Consider the following 14,289-nt stretch of genomic DNA (forward strand, 5'->3'; position numbering starts at 1 on the left):
GTCACTATACTGATTTCTCCAAAAGTCTGTCACTGTAAAATGCCTAACTCCAGTTTAGTCATGGTAATAGGAAAATATAGATAATGTATAGTTATCCAACTCAAAGTCTTAGTCTGATATAGTGTAGCTGCCAAATTCTTGGTGTGAAAAGCTGGGAACTTTCTCAAAGACCTCACAAGAAACAAAATGGCCCTTTTATTTTTTCTTTTATTACACCTAATACAATTTGCTTGAGTCAGTAGGTGTTTTTGCAAAAGTGCAATAGGAGCTAGGTTTGTTTTCTTGACATTCTTATGCACAATGGGCACATTTTCATAAATATATCCTAATAAAAAGATGAAATTTTAAAACCTACAAAATTAAGAATTCCAATATCCTAATTTAATGGACTCGATGTAGGTAAGAGGTAAATAAAGGACATAGGCTCAGTGGCACTTAACTAAAACTTTTCTAAAGAAATAAAAATCTAATAATTATGTTGATCTCAAGGTTTGTTGAAGACTTGCTATTTCAGAATTAAATATAGGGGTGCCTGGGTGGCTCAGTCTTTGGGTGTCTGCCTTCAGCTCAGGTCATGATCCCAGGGTTCTGGGATCGAGTCCGGCGTTGGGCTCCCTGCCTAGCAGGAAGCGTGCTTCTCCCTCTCCCACTCCCCCTGCTTGTGTTCCCTCTCTCGGTGTCAAATAAATAAATAAAATATTTAAAAAATTAAATATAAATAATGTCACTTGATAATAGGTTAAAGATACAGCAAAATTATTATAAATAAAATATAATTAAACGTTTATGAAGTAAAACATAATTGGTGTAGTAACTGCTTAGGACTCTGAGCGTCGCTGTTCACCAAAGTGGAAAAGCGGCTTGTGGTTACGACCTGACTCTCTGCCCCTTCCGCACCAAACAAAAAAGACCAGAGAAGTTTAGGAAATAGGCTTGCATTTCTGTCAAGTAATGGCTTGAAAGAAATAAGGAAACAGCAGGCTGGAATTAGGACTAAGAAAACTGGTCGGAGAGAAAGCAATGGCGGATCAGCTGAGAGGTTGGCGCTGCATAGAGCCGCTCTTGCTCTTCCTGCTCCTGGAAACACTATGGGGAGCCGGAGCCGGGCAGATCCGCTACTCGGTGCTGGAGGAGCTGGAAAAAGGCTCCTTCGTGGGAAATATCGCCAAGGACCTGGGGCTGGAGCCCCGAGAGCTGGCGGAGCGCGGAGTCCGCATCGTCTCCAGAGGTAGGACGCAGCTTTTTGCTCTGAACCCGCAAAGCGGCAGCTTGGTCACCGCGGGCAGGATAAACCGAGAGGAGCTCTGCGCTCAGAGCGCGCCATGTCTGGTGAGTTTTAACATCTTGGTTGAGAATAACATGAAAATGTATGGAGTAGAAATAGAAATAATAGATATTAATGATAACTTTCCGCGTTTCCGGGATGAGGAAGTAAAAGTAAAAGTTAATGAAAATGCAGCTACTGGAACGCGATTAGTGCTTCCCTTCGCTCGGGATGCGGATGTGAGTGTGAACTCCCTCCAGAGTTATCAGCTCAGTCGCAATATGCATTTCTCTCTGGAGGAGAAAAGCGGAGCTGATGGACAAAAATATCCGGAGCTGGTACTGGAACGGCCCTTGGACCGCGAGAAAGTAGCTGTCCACGACCTCTTCCTCACAGCTTTAGATGGCGGAGACCCCGTACTCTCTAGTACTATGCACATACGTGTGATGGTCCTTGATGCCAACGATAACGCGCCCTTGTTCACTCGATCCGAGTACAGAGTGAGTGTCCCAGAGAACATACCGGTAGGGACTCGGCTGCTTACGCTGACCGCTACGGATCCAGATGAGGGAATAAATGGGGAATTAACTTACTCTTTTCGCAATGAAGAAGACAAAATTTCAGAAACTTTCAAACTTGATTCGAACCTGGGTGAAATATCAACTCTGCAATCACTGGATTATGAAGAATCCAGGTTCTACCTCATGGAAGTGGTAGCTCAGGATGGAGGTGCTCTTCTGGCCAGCGCTAAGGTGCTGATCACAGTACAGGACGTGAATGACAATGCCCCAGAAGTGATCCTCACCTCTCTTGCTAGTTCCATCTCTGAAGACTGTCCTCCTGGAACCATAATTGCACTGTTTAGTGTACATGATGGTGATTCTGGAGAGAATGGCGAGATTCTATGTTCTATACCCAGGAACTTGCCTTTTAAATTGGAAAAGTCAGTTGATAATTACTATCACTTATTGACAACGAAAGGCCTGGACAGAGAAGAGATCTCAGATTATAACATCACAGTCACTGTCATTGATCGTGGAAACCCACCCTTGTCTACAGAAAGCCACATCTCCCTAACTGTGGCAGACATCAATGACAACCCTCCCATCTTCCCTCACACCTCATATTCCACCTACATCCTGGAAAACAATCCCAGAGGCATTTCAATCTTATCTGTGACTGCGCATGACCCCGATAGTGGCAACAATGCCAAGGTCACTTACTCTCTGGCTGAGGACACATTGCAGGGAATGCCTCTATCCTCCTATGTCTCCATTAATTCCAACACAGGCATCCTGTATGCTCTGGTCTCTTTTGACTATGAGCAGGTTAAAGACCTGCAGCTGTGGGTAATGGCCAGTGACAGTGGAGACCCTCCACTTAGAAGCAACGTGTCACTGAGCCTGTTCGTGCTGGATCAGAATGACAATGCCCCCGAAATCCTTTACCCCAGCATTCCCACGGATGGCTCCACAGGTGTGGAGCTGGCGCCCCGCTCCGCAGAGCCCGGCTACCTGGTCACTAAGGTGGTGGCGGTGGACAGAGACTCGGGCCAGAACGCCTGGCTGTCCTACCGCCTGCTCAAGGCGAGCGAGCCAGGGCTCTTCGCGGTGGGGCTGCACACGGGCGAGGTGCGCACGGCGCGGGCCCTGCTGGACAGAGACGCGCTCAAGCAGAGCCTGGTGGTGGCGGTGCAGGACCACGGCCAGCCCCCTCTCTCGGCCACCGTCACGCTCACCGTGGCCGTGGCCGACAGCATCCCAGATGTCCTGGCGGACCTGGGCAGTCTCGAGCCCCCAGCGGACCCTGATGCCTCAGGCCTCACGCTGTATCTGGTGGTGGCGGTGGCGGCAGTCTCGTGCGTCTTCCTGGCCTTTGTCATCGTGCTGCTGGCGCTCAGGCTGAGGCGCTGGCACGCGTCGCGTCTGCTCCAGGCTTCCGGAGGCGGGCTGGTGGGCGTGGACGGGGTGCGGGCTTTCCTGCAGACCTATTCCCACGAGGTCTCCCTGACCGCGGACTCGCGGAAGAGTCACGTGATCTTCCCCCAGCCCAACTACGCGGACACGCTCATCAGCCAGGAGAGCTGTGGGAAAAGCGAGCCTCTTCTGATATATGAGAAGATAAATATAAATGAAGAACTAGGAGTTGTTCAGGTGAGATTTCTTTTTCAGTATGGTTGCTTGTAGCTTTTTTCATTTGTTTCCTTAATCATTTCTCTACCACATTCAAAATTGATTAATCATGTAAATACTGAATCATTGTATGTTTCATTTAGAGATTAACTTGATTTAATTGGATGATGCTGTCTCCATTTGTTCTCAAGTTATATTTTGTGTTTAATGTCTTCTTTTTTCAATACGTGAAATTTTTAGACAATCTAGCTGATATCCATAGGCTTAAAAGAAAGTAGTTAAACATAATCACTTTACCCAAAGACTATCTTATACTAGAACTGTTACTATGTTGATGGAAGAGTTGTTTGATTAGTCCAAGTTGTTTGAGATATAATGTTCTATTTTGGATATTTGTGTAAACACCAATGGTGAATATGTTTTGGAAAGGATGGTATGCAGCACTGATATTTTAGTATACCTGCTGTTTGCATAAGGAAATAATTTACAGTATTTTAATGAATCAGTGGAAGAATATAGAAAACTTCTACATGATAAAAATCAGAAAAACAGATTAAATTTATAGTCTGTGACATTCTCAAGTCTGGGAACTTTGGGCTAACCTATGTAATTACTAGACATGCATATATGTGGAGATAAGAAATCAGTGTTCTTTATTTGGGGCACCCAGGTGGCTCAGTCAGTTAAGTGTGGGACTCTTGATTTGGGCTCAGGTCATGGTCCTTGAGGTCGTGGGATGGAGTCCCGCATGGGTCTCCTGGCTCAGTGGGGAGTCTGCTTGAGATTTCTGTCCCTGTCCCTCTGCCCCTCACATCCCCACCCCCACAAGCTCGTTCTCTCTAAAAATAAATAAATAAATCTTAAAAAACTGTACTTTATTCTGATGCAGTTTAAAATCTCCAAAAAATTAGATTCTGCTACATTCATTAAATACAAATATGCCCTACACCTGGCACTTCTGGTTGCAGATAACTTCTTCACTTTTCAGAATCAGTATCTATTTGAATGTTTGCACCTATGCATGTGTTGGTACAATTCTGCTTTATTACTACAGTCTAAGATTTGTACTTGGAAAATCAACATAAAAATTGTTTGAAATTTTAAAATTCATTTCTCAGGGATATGCTCTTCTTAAATTAATAATTTTTCATAATGAAATGCAGGTCTATGGGTCTCAAATTCTTGAGTGTGTGTTGTGTAATGGAAGAACTGCCCTCTTTGTTTTTCGCATCTGATTTACTAAAGATGATTTCAGATGCTTCTCCTTAAGATTTTCAATCTTTCAAATATTGTACTTTCAACAACTTCATCGGCTGCAAAGTATGACTAACTGGGAGAAATAGCAATAAAATACTATGATGGGATGGTAGGCTACATTACCTGACCAAAAAAATGGTTTATTGTTACATGTGGGAACCTATGAGCACTTGGTTTTTGTTTTTTAAATAATTACTTCAAGGGGATCCAATATTTGTATATTGAAGGGGATCCAAGTATATTTATATACAGATAATTCTGATTACATTTTAAATTGTGCAGATTCACTGAATAGTGAATGCATCCAAAGAGTAATGAGAATCTGTATGATGGAGACTGATAACATTCCCTCCTACTTGAAAACTCACTTTTCCATTATATTTTATAACAAATATCATTTTTTCATTACATTTTAAAGAAAAGGTTATACATTTTGGATATATTTCCCAAGTTAATTTTTTCATGCAATGGAAAATACCTCTTAAACCTCTATAAACTTCAATAGACTTTATGTAATAAAATGCTTGATATGACACTCTGAGTGTATATACTATATATACTGTATAATCATTTAAATATTTGAATCTTTAGTTTCATATGTGCTCTGAAAAGATAACTCTCCTGTACTAATTTAAGTGTTCACACCATGTTGGAAAAGCACTTGTTCAGTCATGTGTTGGAGAGAAGTCTTAAGTCTATGTTTTTTATGTTTGTATGAAGTAAAGATGTCAGTGAGTTTCTTTCTAGAATCCTAAATACAATGAGTAGTTTAAGATGTCTAATACTATTACACTATGGGTTCAACATTGCTACACACCTGCTAATTTTTAGAATCACAATGTATTGTATAGGTTAAAAAAAGTTTCTTTATGAAGATTTCTAGTTTGGAAATGGAATTAAAACTTTAAGTCACTGGGACACCTGGGTGGCTCAGTTGGTTAAGCATCTGCCTTCAGCTCTGGTCATGATCCCAGGTCCTGCATGCTTCTCCCTCTGCCTACTGCCCTCCTGTTTGTGCACTCTGTGTCTCTCTCTCACAAATAAATAAAATCTTTTTTAAAAGCCTGTAAGACACCTATCAGAAACATGAAAATTGACATGGGAAGAATGTCAAAGGTGTGATGATCTGTTAGTAACCTGGGGACAACATAGATTACTTTCTTTAGAATATATAATTATAAGGACTCATACTTCATCCCCAAAATTCAAATAACTCACCATTGCTAAGTGGCTTGAGAAGAAACAGTACAGTTAAAGACAGTGGCAATGTAGTGTGGAAAAAATAAGATCAGTGGAATAGTTTTTAAATCATGGTCATTTAAAAGTAGACACTTGGAAACTAAGGAAAAGAGTTTCTTGCTTCTTACTGTACTTTTTTTATAAGGACAACCAATCTCTTTGCTTACTTATCTATTTTGGGGGTAAAGTGATAATGATAATATAGAAGGAAGTGAAACACAGGATAAAACTAAAAGCTACGAGATTTGTAATGTTTATAAGTTAGAAGAAAATAAACAGTGGAATAACCATATATACCAAGCTGATAGTTCAAGAATTTTCATATTACACTTTCTGCCATCACCACCACCACTTTCATTTGTGTCATTTTCTACATATCATTTCATTTGGTCTTCAGTTTTACTAAGGAACACAGGGAAGAAAATATTATGACCATTTTATGAAAATGGAAACGAAAACCACTACGATGCCAACATCTTCAAGCAAGTTACCTCTGCTCTTTGAAGAGTAAAAATCACTTGATATAGATGTATAAAGTTCAAGTTCAAATAAAATGACCGCCAGATCGACGATACAGTGAATATTTAAAATGTTAAAATCCTTGTAAAATCGGAAGAATAAGTATCTGTTGTCAGGACACAGTAGAATTTTCTTTTAACCCACTCCTTATTTGGAGCTCATTTAGTAACCACTACTGCAGTTTTGCAGCCGAGACGCGGGGTGCCGCTGTTGGCTAGTACTGAGCGTAGTATCAGCTTCTGCCGACGCAAAGGAATCGCCCCCCACCGCGGAACCGCGGTAACTGGGCACTCTCTCTCCGGTTCTTTCTGCCGCCGAGATATCTGTCAGAGAATCCGCCTGCCAAGACAAATCAAGGAGTTGCTCCTGCTCAGAGAATTCTTGGGATTATTTAGCGATCGTAGCTCTTCGGAATCAGAAAGACAAAGTCGCAGAAAGCGGAATGGGAGACCGCTTGGGACAGAAGGGCCCGGCTGGGCGGAGACGAATGTCCTTTCTCTTTTTGCTGTCTTTGTTCAGCCCGGTGCTCTCGGAGCAGATCCGCTACACTATTCCTGAGGAGCTGGCCATGGGCTCACTGGTGGGGAACCTCGCCAAGGATCTGGGGCTTGGCGTGCGAGATTTGCCTACCCGAAACCTGCGGATTAGTGCACAGAAGAAATTCTTTACAGTGAGTACTGAGAACGGGGACTTACTTGTGAGCGACCGTATAGACCGAGAGCAGGTTTGTGGTAAGAAGTCAACGTGTGTCCTAGAATTGGAAATGGTCGCCGAAAAGCCTTTGAACTTCTTTCATATAAGTGTGGTAATTCAGGATGTCAATGACAACCCACCGACCTTTAGCCGAAATATCACTGAACTGGAAATCAGTGAATTGGCCCTAACTGGAGCCACTTTTTCCCTGGAATCCGCACAAGATTCAGATGTAGGTGTCAATTCCCTGCAGCAGTACTACCTCAACCCAAACCCGCACTTCTCTTTGATTCAGAAGGAGAACCCAGATGGCAGTAGGTACCCAGAACTGGTAGTGAAGACTCCCCTGGACAGGGAAGAGCAGTCTTACCACCACCTGGTCCTCACCGCTGTGGATGGGGGGGACCCATCTAGAAGCTGCACTACCCAGATAAGGGTGGTTGTGGCAGATGCAAATGATAACCCACCAGTGTTCACCCAGGATGTGTACAGGGCCAGTGTTCGAGAGAACCTGCCCGTGGGCTCCTCTGTACTAAGTGTGATGGCCACTGACTTGGACGAGGGGGTCAATGCTGAGATCACATATGCTTTCATCAACATTGGCAATGTAGTGAGACAGCTGTTCAAGCTGGACAGTAAAACAGGGGAACTCACCACTGGTGGAGAACTGGACTTTGAAGAGAGAGAGAGCTACACAATTGGGGTGGAAGCAAAGGATGGTGGACGACACACTGCGCACTGTAAAATACAAATAGATATATTGGATGAAAATGACAATGCCCCTGAGGTAACCCTGGATTCTGAATCTAAACATATTCAAGAAGATGCTGAGCTGGGGACTGTTGTTGCCCTGATCAAAACACATGACTTAGATTCTGGATTTAATGGGGAAGTTTTCTGCCAGCTAAAAGGAAAGTTCCCGTTTAAAATAGTTCAAGATACAAAAAATACATACAAGTTGATCACAGATGGAGCCCTAGATCGAGAACAGACTCCAGAATACAACATCACCATCACAGTCACAGATAGGGGAAAGCCGCCTCTCTCCTCCAACAGAAGTGTCACCTTGAACATCATCGATGTCAACGACAACGCGCCAGTTTTTGAACAGGCTTTCTATTTGATCCACGTGGCTGAGAACAATCCTCCAGGCGCCTCTATTGCCCAAGTCAGCGCCTCGGACCCGGATCTGGGACCCAACGGCCGCGTCTCCTACTCCATCGTCAACAGCGACCTGGAGCCACGCGCGCTGGCGTCCTACGTGTCCGTGAGCGTGCAGAGCGGGGTGGTGTTCGCGCAGCGCGCCTTCGACCACGAGCAGCTGCGCGCCTTCGAGCTGACCCTGCAGGCCCGCGACCAGGGCTCGCCCGCGCTCAGCGCCAACGTGAGCCTGCGCGTGTTGGTGGGCGACCGCAACGACAACGCGCCCCGGGTGCTGTACCCGGCGCTGGGGCCCGACGGCTCGGCGCTCTTCGACACGGTGCCGCGCGCCGCGCAGCCCGGCTACCTGGTCACCAAGGTGGTGGCGGTGGACGCCGACTCGGGACACAATGCCTGGCTGTCGTACCACGTGCTGCAGGCCAGCGAGCCGGGACTCTTCAGCCTGGGGCTGCGCACGGGCGAGGTGCGCACGGCGCGCGCTTTGGGCGACAGGGACGCGGCCCGCCAGCGCCTGCTGGTCGCTGTGCGGGATGGGGGACAGCCGCCCCTCTCGGCCACAGCCACGCTGCTCCTGGTTTTCGCCGACAGCCTACAAGAAGTGCTGCCAGATGTCAGCGACCGCCCGGCGCCCTCTGACCCCCAGGCTGAGCTGCAGTTTTACCTGGTGGTGTCTTTGGCCTTGATCTCGGTGCTCTTCCTCCTCGCGGTGATTTTGGCGGTTGCCCTGAGCCTGCGACGCTCCTCCAGCCCTGCCTCCTGGAGCTGCTTTCAGACTAATGTCTGCTCCAAGACCGAATCTGGGGTTCTCCCCAACTACAGCGAAGGGACTTTGCCTTATTCTTACAATCTATGTGCTGCCTCACATTCCTCAAAGACTGAGTTTAAATTTCTCAATATAAAGCCTGAAAATGTTCCACCACAAGATCTTCTGTGTAATGAAGCCTCTTGGTTTGAAAGTACCAGTAATGAAGATCCCCAAATGATTTCTAATTCAGTCAGTTTGCAACAGGTGAGTTACTTCAAAACCCTTTATTTCCATAATTGTAACTAGATGTCAATAATTATTATAGAAGTAAAACATATACAGACTAAGTATGACCTGATTTTATCGTGTTTTGTTGATTTTTCTGGTCATCGCTTGGGGGGGTTGTTAGAATTTTTTGTTCATTTATCTGTTGCAGTCTTTCATGGCAAGTGGCCTTGTGATGGTCTTGAAATTTTTGTTAAATCTAAAGGCATATATCAAACATTTTTGATACATTAGTATCACACTCTCATTGGGAAACATTATCATATATAATTAAACATGAATGTAGGCAATTAAGTGGTTTACCTAGTCTCAATGCAGTTAATCCTAAACTATGTTTTGTATATAATATATGAATATAAATTTTTGTCATTGTAGCCAATATATTTTCACTTCCTTTTCATGTTTTTTTTAAACTTTTTTTATTCATTTAAGTAATCTCTACACCCAACAGGAGGCTCAAACTCACGACCCCAAGGTCAAAAGTTGCAGTCTCCGAGGTGCCTGGGTGGCTCAAGTTGATTAAGCATCTGCCTTTGGCTCAGCTCATGATCTCTGGGTCCTGGGACAGGTCATGATCTCTGGGTGCTGGGATCGAGCTCCGCGTTGGGCTCCCTGCTCAGTGGGGAGTCTGTTTCTCCCTCTGCCCTTCTCCTCTCTCATGCTCTCTTTCAAGTAAATAAATAATATCTTTAGAAAAAATAATCTTAAGATTTGCAGTCTCCTCTGAGCCAGCCAAGCACCCCCCTTTTCATTTTTTAAAAGTTACACAGAGATATTGCCTAAGTTAGGTCATTTATTCTCCGTGTTAATAAAATAGATTATGACATCCAAAAATGGCAATACTTGCAACCAGCAGTAGGTGGGTTGGTTCCAAATGTGTTGTTGGTGTCCTTATTGGAAATGGGACAAATAAGAGAGACTTTTAACTATAGAGAACAAATTGAGGGTTGCTGGAGGGGAGGTGGGCAGGGGGCTGGACTAAATGGGTGATGGGTATTAAGGAGGGCACTTGTGATGAGCCCTGGGTGTTATATGTAAGTGATGAATCACTAAATTTTACTCCTGAAAATAATATTACACTATATGTTAACTAACTAGAATTTAAATAACTTAAATCATAAAAAAATGAAAATGGGGGTAAATATAAATGATGGTGGAATGTGAAAATTCAAGATTTACATAAAAGTGTAATTTTATTTCTGTTCTCCAAGACCTTAAGACCTATAACACAAAAATGAGCGGTAAATTCCAGGGAACATCTAAAATTGTTCAAAATATGCTCTTTTATTCTTTTTTGGGGAGAGAAATATTACCAGTGACACCTAAGCTGATTTAGCCGAAATAAGATTCTCTGTATGATGGTTTCACAAAAACAGTGCAGTATTAAGTTAGGACTCTAAGTGTCGCTGTTCACTAACCTGGGTAAGGAAAGAAATGAGAACTGGAGTTACATCCCCAGCGAAAAGCAGATCAGACATAATAGCTCTCCAGCTGCGCAGAAATTCTAATCTAAAATGCTTCTCATCTGAACTACTTGTTTATGGAGCTTGGCTTCCAATTCTGAGAAGCACAAAAGTGATTGCGAACCTGTTCCCCATACTCATAATCCCAAGGAAGTCCGTAAGGAGCCAGTAATGGCCGCTCTGCAAAAGCGCGGGCGCCACAGCGGGGTAGTGGTGCTCTTCATTCTCCTAGGGACTCTATGGGAGGCTGGGGCCAGGACAATCCGTTATTCCGTTCCTGAGGAGCTAGACAAAGGTTCCTTCGTGGGGAACATCGCCAACGATCTGGGGCTGGAAACCCGGGAGCTGGCGGAGCGTGGCGTCCGCATCGTCACCAGAGGTAGGACGCAGCTTTTCGCTCTGAACCCGCGAAGCGGCAGCTTGGTTACCGCAGACAGGATAGACCGGGAGGAGCTCTGCGCTCAGACCGCACCGTGTCTGGTGAGTTTTAACATCCTTATTGAGGATAAACTGAATCTTTATCCCGTTGAAGTGGAAATAGTGGACATTAATGACAATACACCACGATTCTTTAGGGAAGAATTGGAAGTGAAAATTCTGGAAAATGCAGTCCCATCCTCTCGTTTTCCACTAATGGAGGTCTATGACCTGGATGTGGGAATGAACTCTCTTCAGGGCTTCAAACTCAGCGGGAATAGTCACTTCTCAGTGGATGTGCGCAGCGAAGCTAATAGGCGCAAATACCCGGAGCTGGTGCTGGAGCGAGCCCTGGATCGGGAGGGAGAGGCCATTTACCACCTGGTCCTTACTGCTATGGATGGCGGTGACCCCATCCGCTCAGGCACTGCACAAATTCTGGTAATTGTCCTAGATGCGAATGACAATGCTCCAGTGTTTACTCAGCTTGTTTACCGTGTGAATGTTCCTGAAAATCTGCCAGTAGGTACACCAGTATTGTCGGTAAATGCTACTGACCAGGATGAAGGAGTCCACGCAGAAATAACGTATTCCTTCCTGAGGGTAACAGAAAAGATCTCAAAGATTTTCTGCTTAAATGTTTCCACTGGAGAAATATCAACTTCTGCAAATCTAGACTATGAGGACTCAAGCTTTTATGAGCTGGATGTTGAAGCCAGGGATCGTCCAGGTCTACTCGACAGAGCAAAAGTCTTAATAACTATCTTGGATGTAAATGATAATGTACCAGAAGTGGTAGTTACATCTGGAAGTAGATCAGTTGCTGAAAGTACACCTCCAGGAACAGTAATTGCTCTTTTTCAAGTATATGATCGAGACTCTGGACTGAATGGCCTGGTAACATGTTCCATCTCAAGAAGTCTGCCATTTGAACTGGAAAAGTCAGTAGACAATTATTATCAATTACTGACCAATACAGTACTAGATCGAGAACAGGTATCCTTGTACAACATCACTGTAACAGCTACAGACAAAGGAATTCCACCTTTGTCTACAGAAACGCTTATCTACCTAAATGTGGAAGATATCAACGACAACCCGCCTGCCTTCCCCCAGTCCTCCTATTCTGTCTACATCCCTGAAAACAACCCCAGAGGTGCCTCCATCTTCTCTGTGACTGCACATGACCCGGACAGCCGTGAGAATGCTCTAGTCACTTACTCCCTGTCTGAAGACACTCTCCAGGGGGCTTCCTTATCCTCCTATGTGTCCATCAACTCTGACACCGGCATCCTGTATGCATTGCATTCCTTCGACTATGAGCAGTTCCGTGACCTGCAGTTGAGAGTGACTGCGCACGACAGCGGGGACCCACCGCTTAGCAGCAATGTGTCCTTGAGCATATTCATTCTGGACCAGAATGACAACACACCAGAGATCCTGTACCCCGCCCCCCCCACCGATGGTTCCACCGGCGTGGAGCTGGCACCCCGCTCCGCAGAGCCCGGCTACCTGGTCACCAAGGTGGTGGCGGTGGACAGAGACTCGGGCCAGAACGCCTGGCTGTCCTACCGCCTGCTCAAGGCGAGCGAGCCAGGGCTCTTCGCGGTGGGGCTGCACACGGGCGAGGTGCGCACGGCGCGGGCCCTGCTGGACAGAGACGCGCTCAAGCAGAGCCTGGTGGTGGCGGTGCAGGACCACGGCCAGCCCCCTCTCTCGGCCACCGTCACGCTCACCGTGGCCGTGGCCGACAGCATCCCAGATGTCCTGGCGGACCTGGGCAGTCTCGAGCCCCCAGCGGACCCTGATGCCTCAGGCCTCACGCTGTATCTGGTGGTGGCGGTGGCGGCAGTCTCGTGCGTCTTCCTGGCCTTTGTCATCGTGCTGCTGGCGCTCAGGCTGAGGCGCTGGCACGCGTCGCGTCTGCTCCAGGCTTCCGGAGGCGGGCTGGTGGGCGTGCCGGCCTCGCGCTTTGTGGGCGTGGACGGGGTGCGGGCTTTCCTGCAGACCTATTCCCACGAGGTCTCCCTGACCGCGGACTCGCGGAAGAGTCACGTGATCTTCCCCCAGCCCAACTACGCGGACACGCTCATCAGCCAGGAGAGCTGTGGGAAAAGTGAGCCTCTTTTGATTCAGGAAGATTCAGGTTTTTGTAAAGAGGAAGACTCCCTTGTTCAGGTGAGGTTAATCCTTTTATTAGTTTTATTTGAACAGGAAAGTTTAAAATTTTCTTTGATCACTGCTTAGTTTTCTTAGTCTTTGCATTGACTCAATTTTCAGAAATTTCTTTTTTATATCAGTAGAGCTCTATTAAATCTTAGTACTCTTAGTACTCTCTAATTTCACGAAGAAAATCTTAGTAATATATGCTGTAGATTTTCTTTACTTTTCTCCTGCTGGCAAGGTCTTCGTGCCTTGGGTTACATCTCTTTTGTTAGGGGTTCCCCCCCCCCACGAATTGTGACATCTGTAAGATTCTTTTCCTAATGGGGCACCTGGGTGGCCCAGTCGGTTAAACTCTTGATTTAGGCTCAGGTCATAATCTCAGGGCCCTCATATCAGGGTAGTGATTGAGCCCCAGACTCTGGGCTCAACCCGGAGTCTGCTTAAGACTCTCCCTCCCTCTCCCGCTGCCCCTCCCCCGACCCACGTGCTCTCTCTCTCTCTAAAATAAATAAACTCTTTAAAAAAAGATTCTCTTTCTAATGTAAAAAAAAAACTGCAGCCTCTGTTAAAGAAGATCAAGGTCTCAGTTTTTCCCCAATGTTAACTAAAAGCAAGTGTTTTCTAAAATAATGGAGATCTGTGAGAGATATTTTCCCCCTTTACTACTTAGGAATCAAAAATTATTTTTATGAAAGATAAAAGTAGTTGATGTCTGTAGCAGAGAAGACTTGATCGTTGGTGTTAGAAAACCTGAAAAATATTCCTGGAATTATCTGTTATTCATCTCGGGCTAGTCACAATATCTATAGTTTTTAAATTAACATGTAAATATTTTAAAAAGATTTTGTTTATTTATTTGACAGAGAGAGACACAGTGAGAGAGGGAACACAAGCAGGGGGAGTGGGAGAGGGATAAGCAGGCTTCCCACGGAGCAGGGAGCCTGATGG

General features: G+C 45.4%; 1 protein-coding gene across 13 annotated transcripts in view; it reads left to right on the top strand.

The window, feature by feature from the left end:
• Nucleotides 1-14,289, top strand: part of LOC113928569 (protocadherin gamma-C4) — a 340,355-nt gene that overhangs the window by 180,844 nt on the left and 145,222 nt on the right. For 2 of the 13 annotated variants that reach the window (XM_035727463.1, XM_035727478.1), the window contains exon 1: nucleotides 10,325-13,353. The exons of 7 other annotated variants lie outside the window; for them this stretch is intronic. In XM_035727463.1, the coding sequence (XP_035583356.1) occupies nucleotides 10,930-13,353 (2,424 nt within the window). In that variant the 5' untranslated portion in view covers nucleotides 10,325-10,929. 4 more of the 13 variants (XM_035727476.1, XM_035727479.1, XM_035727483.1 and 1 more) reach the window with 4 other exon arrangements.

This window comes from Zalophus californianus, chromosome 5 (genome assembly GCF_009762305.2).
Source record: "Zalophus californianus isolate mZalCal1 chromosome 5, mZalCal1.pri.v2, whole genome shotgun sequence".
NCBI lineage: Eukaryota > Metazoa > Chordata > Mammalia > Carnivora > Otariidae > Zalophus > Zalophus californianus.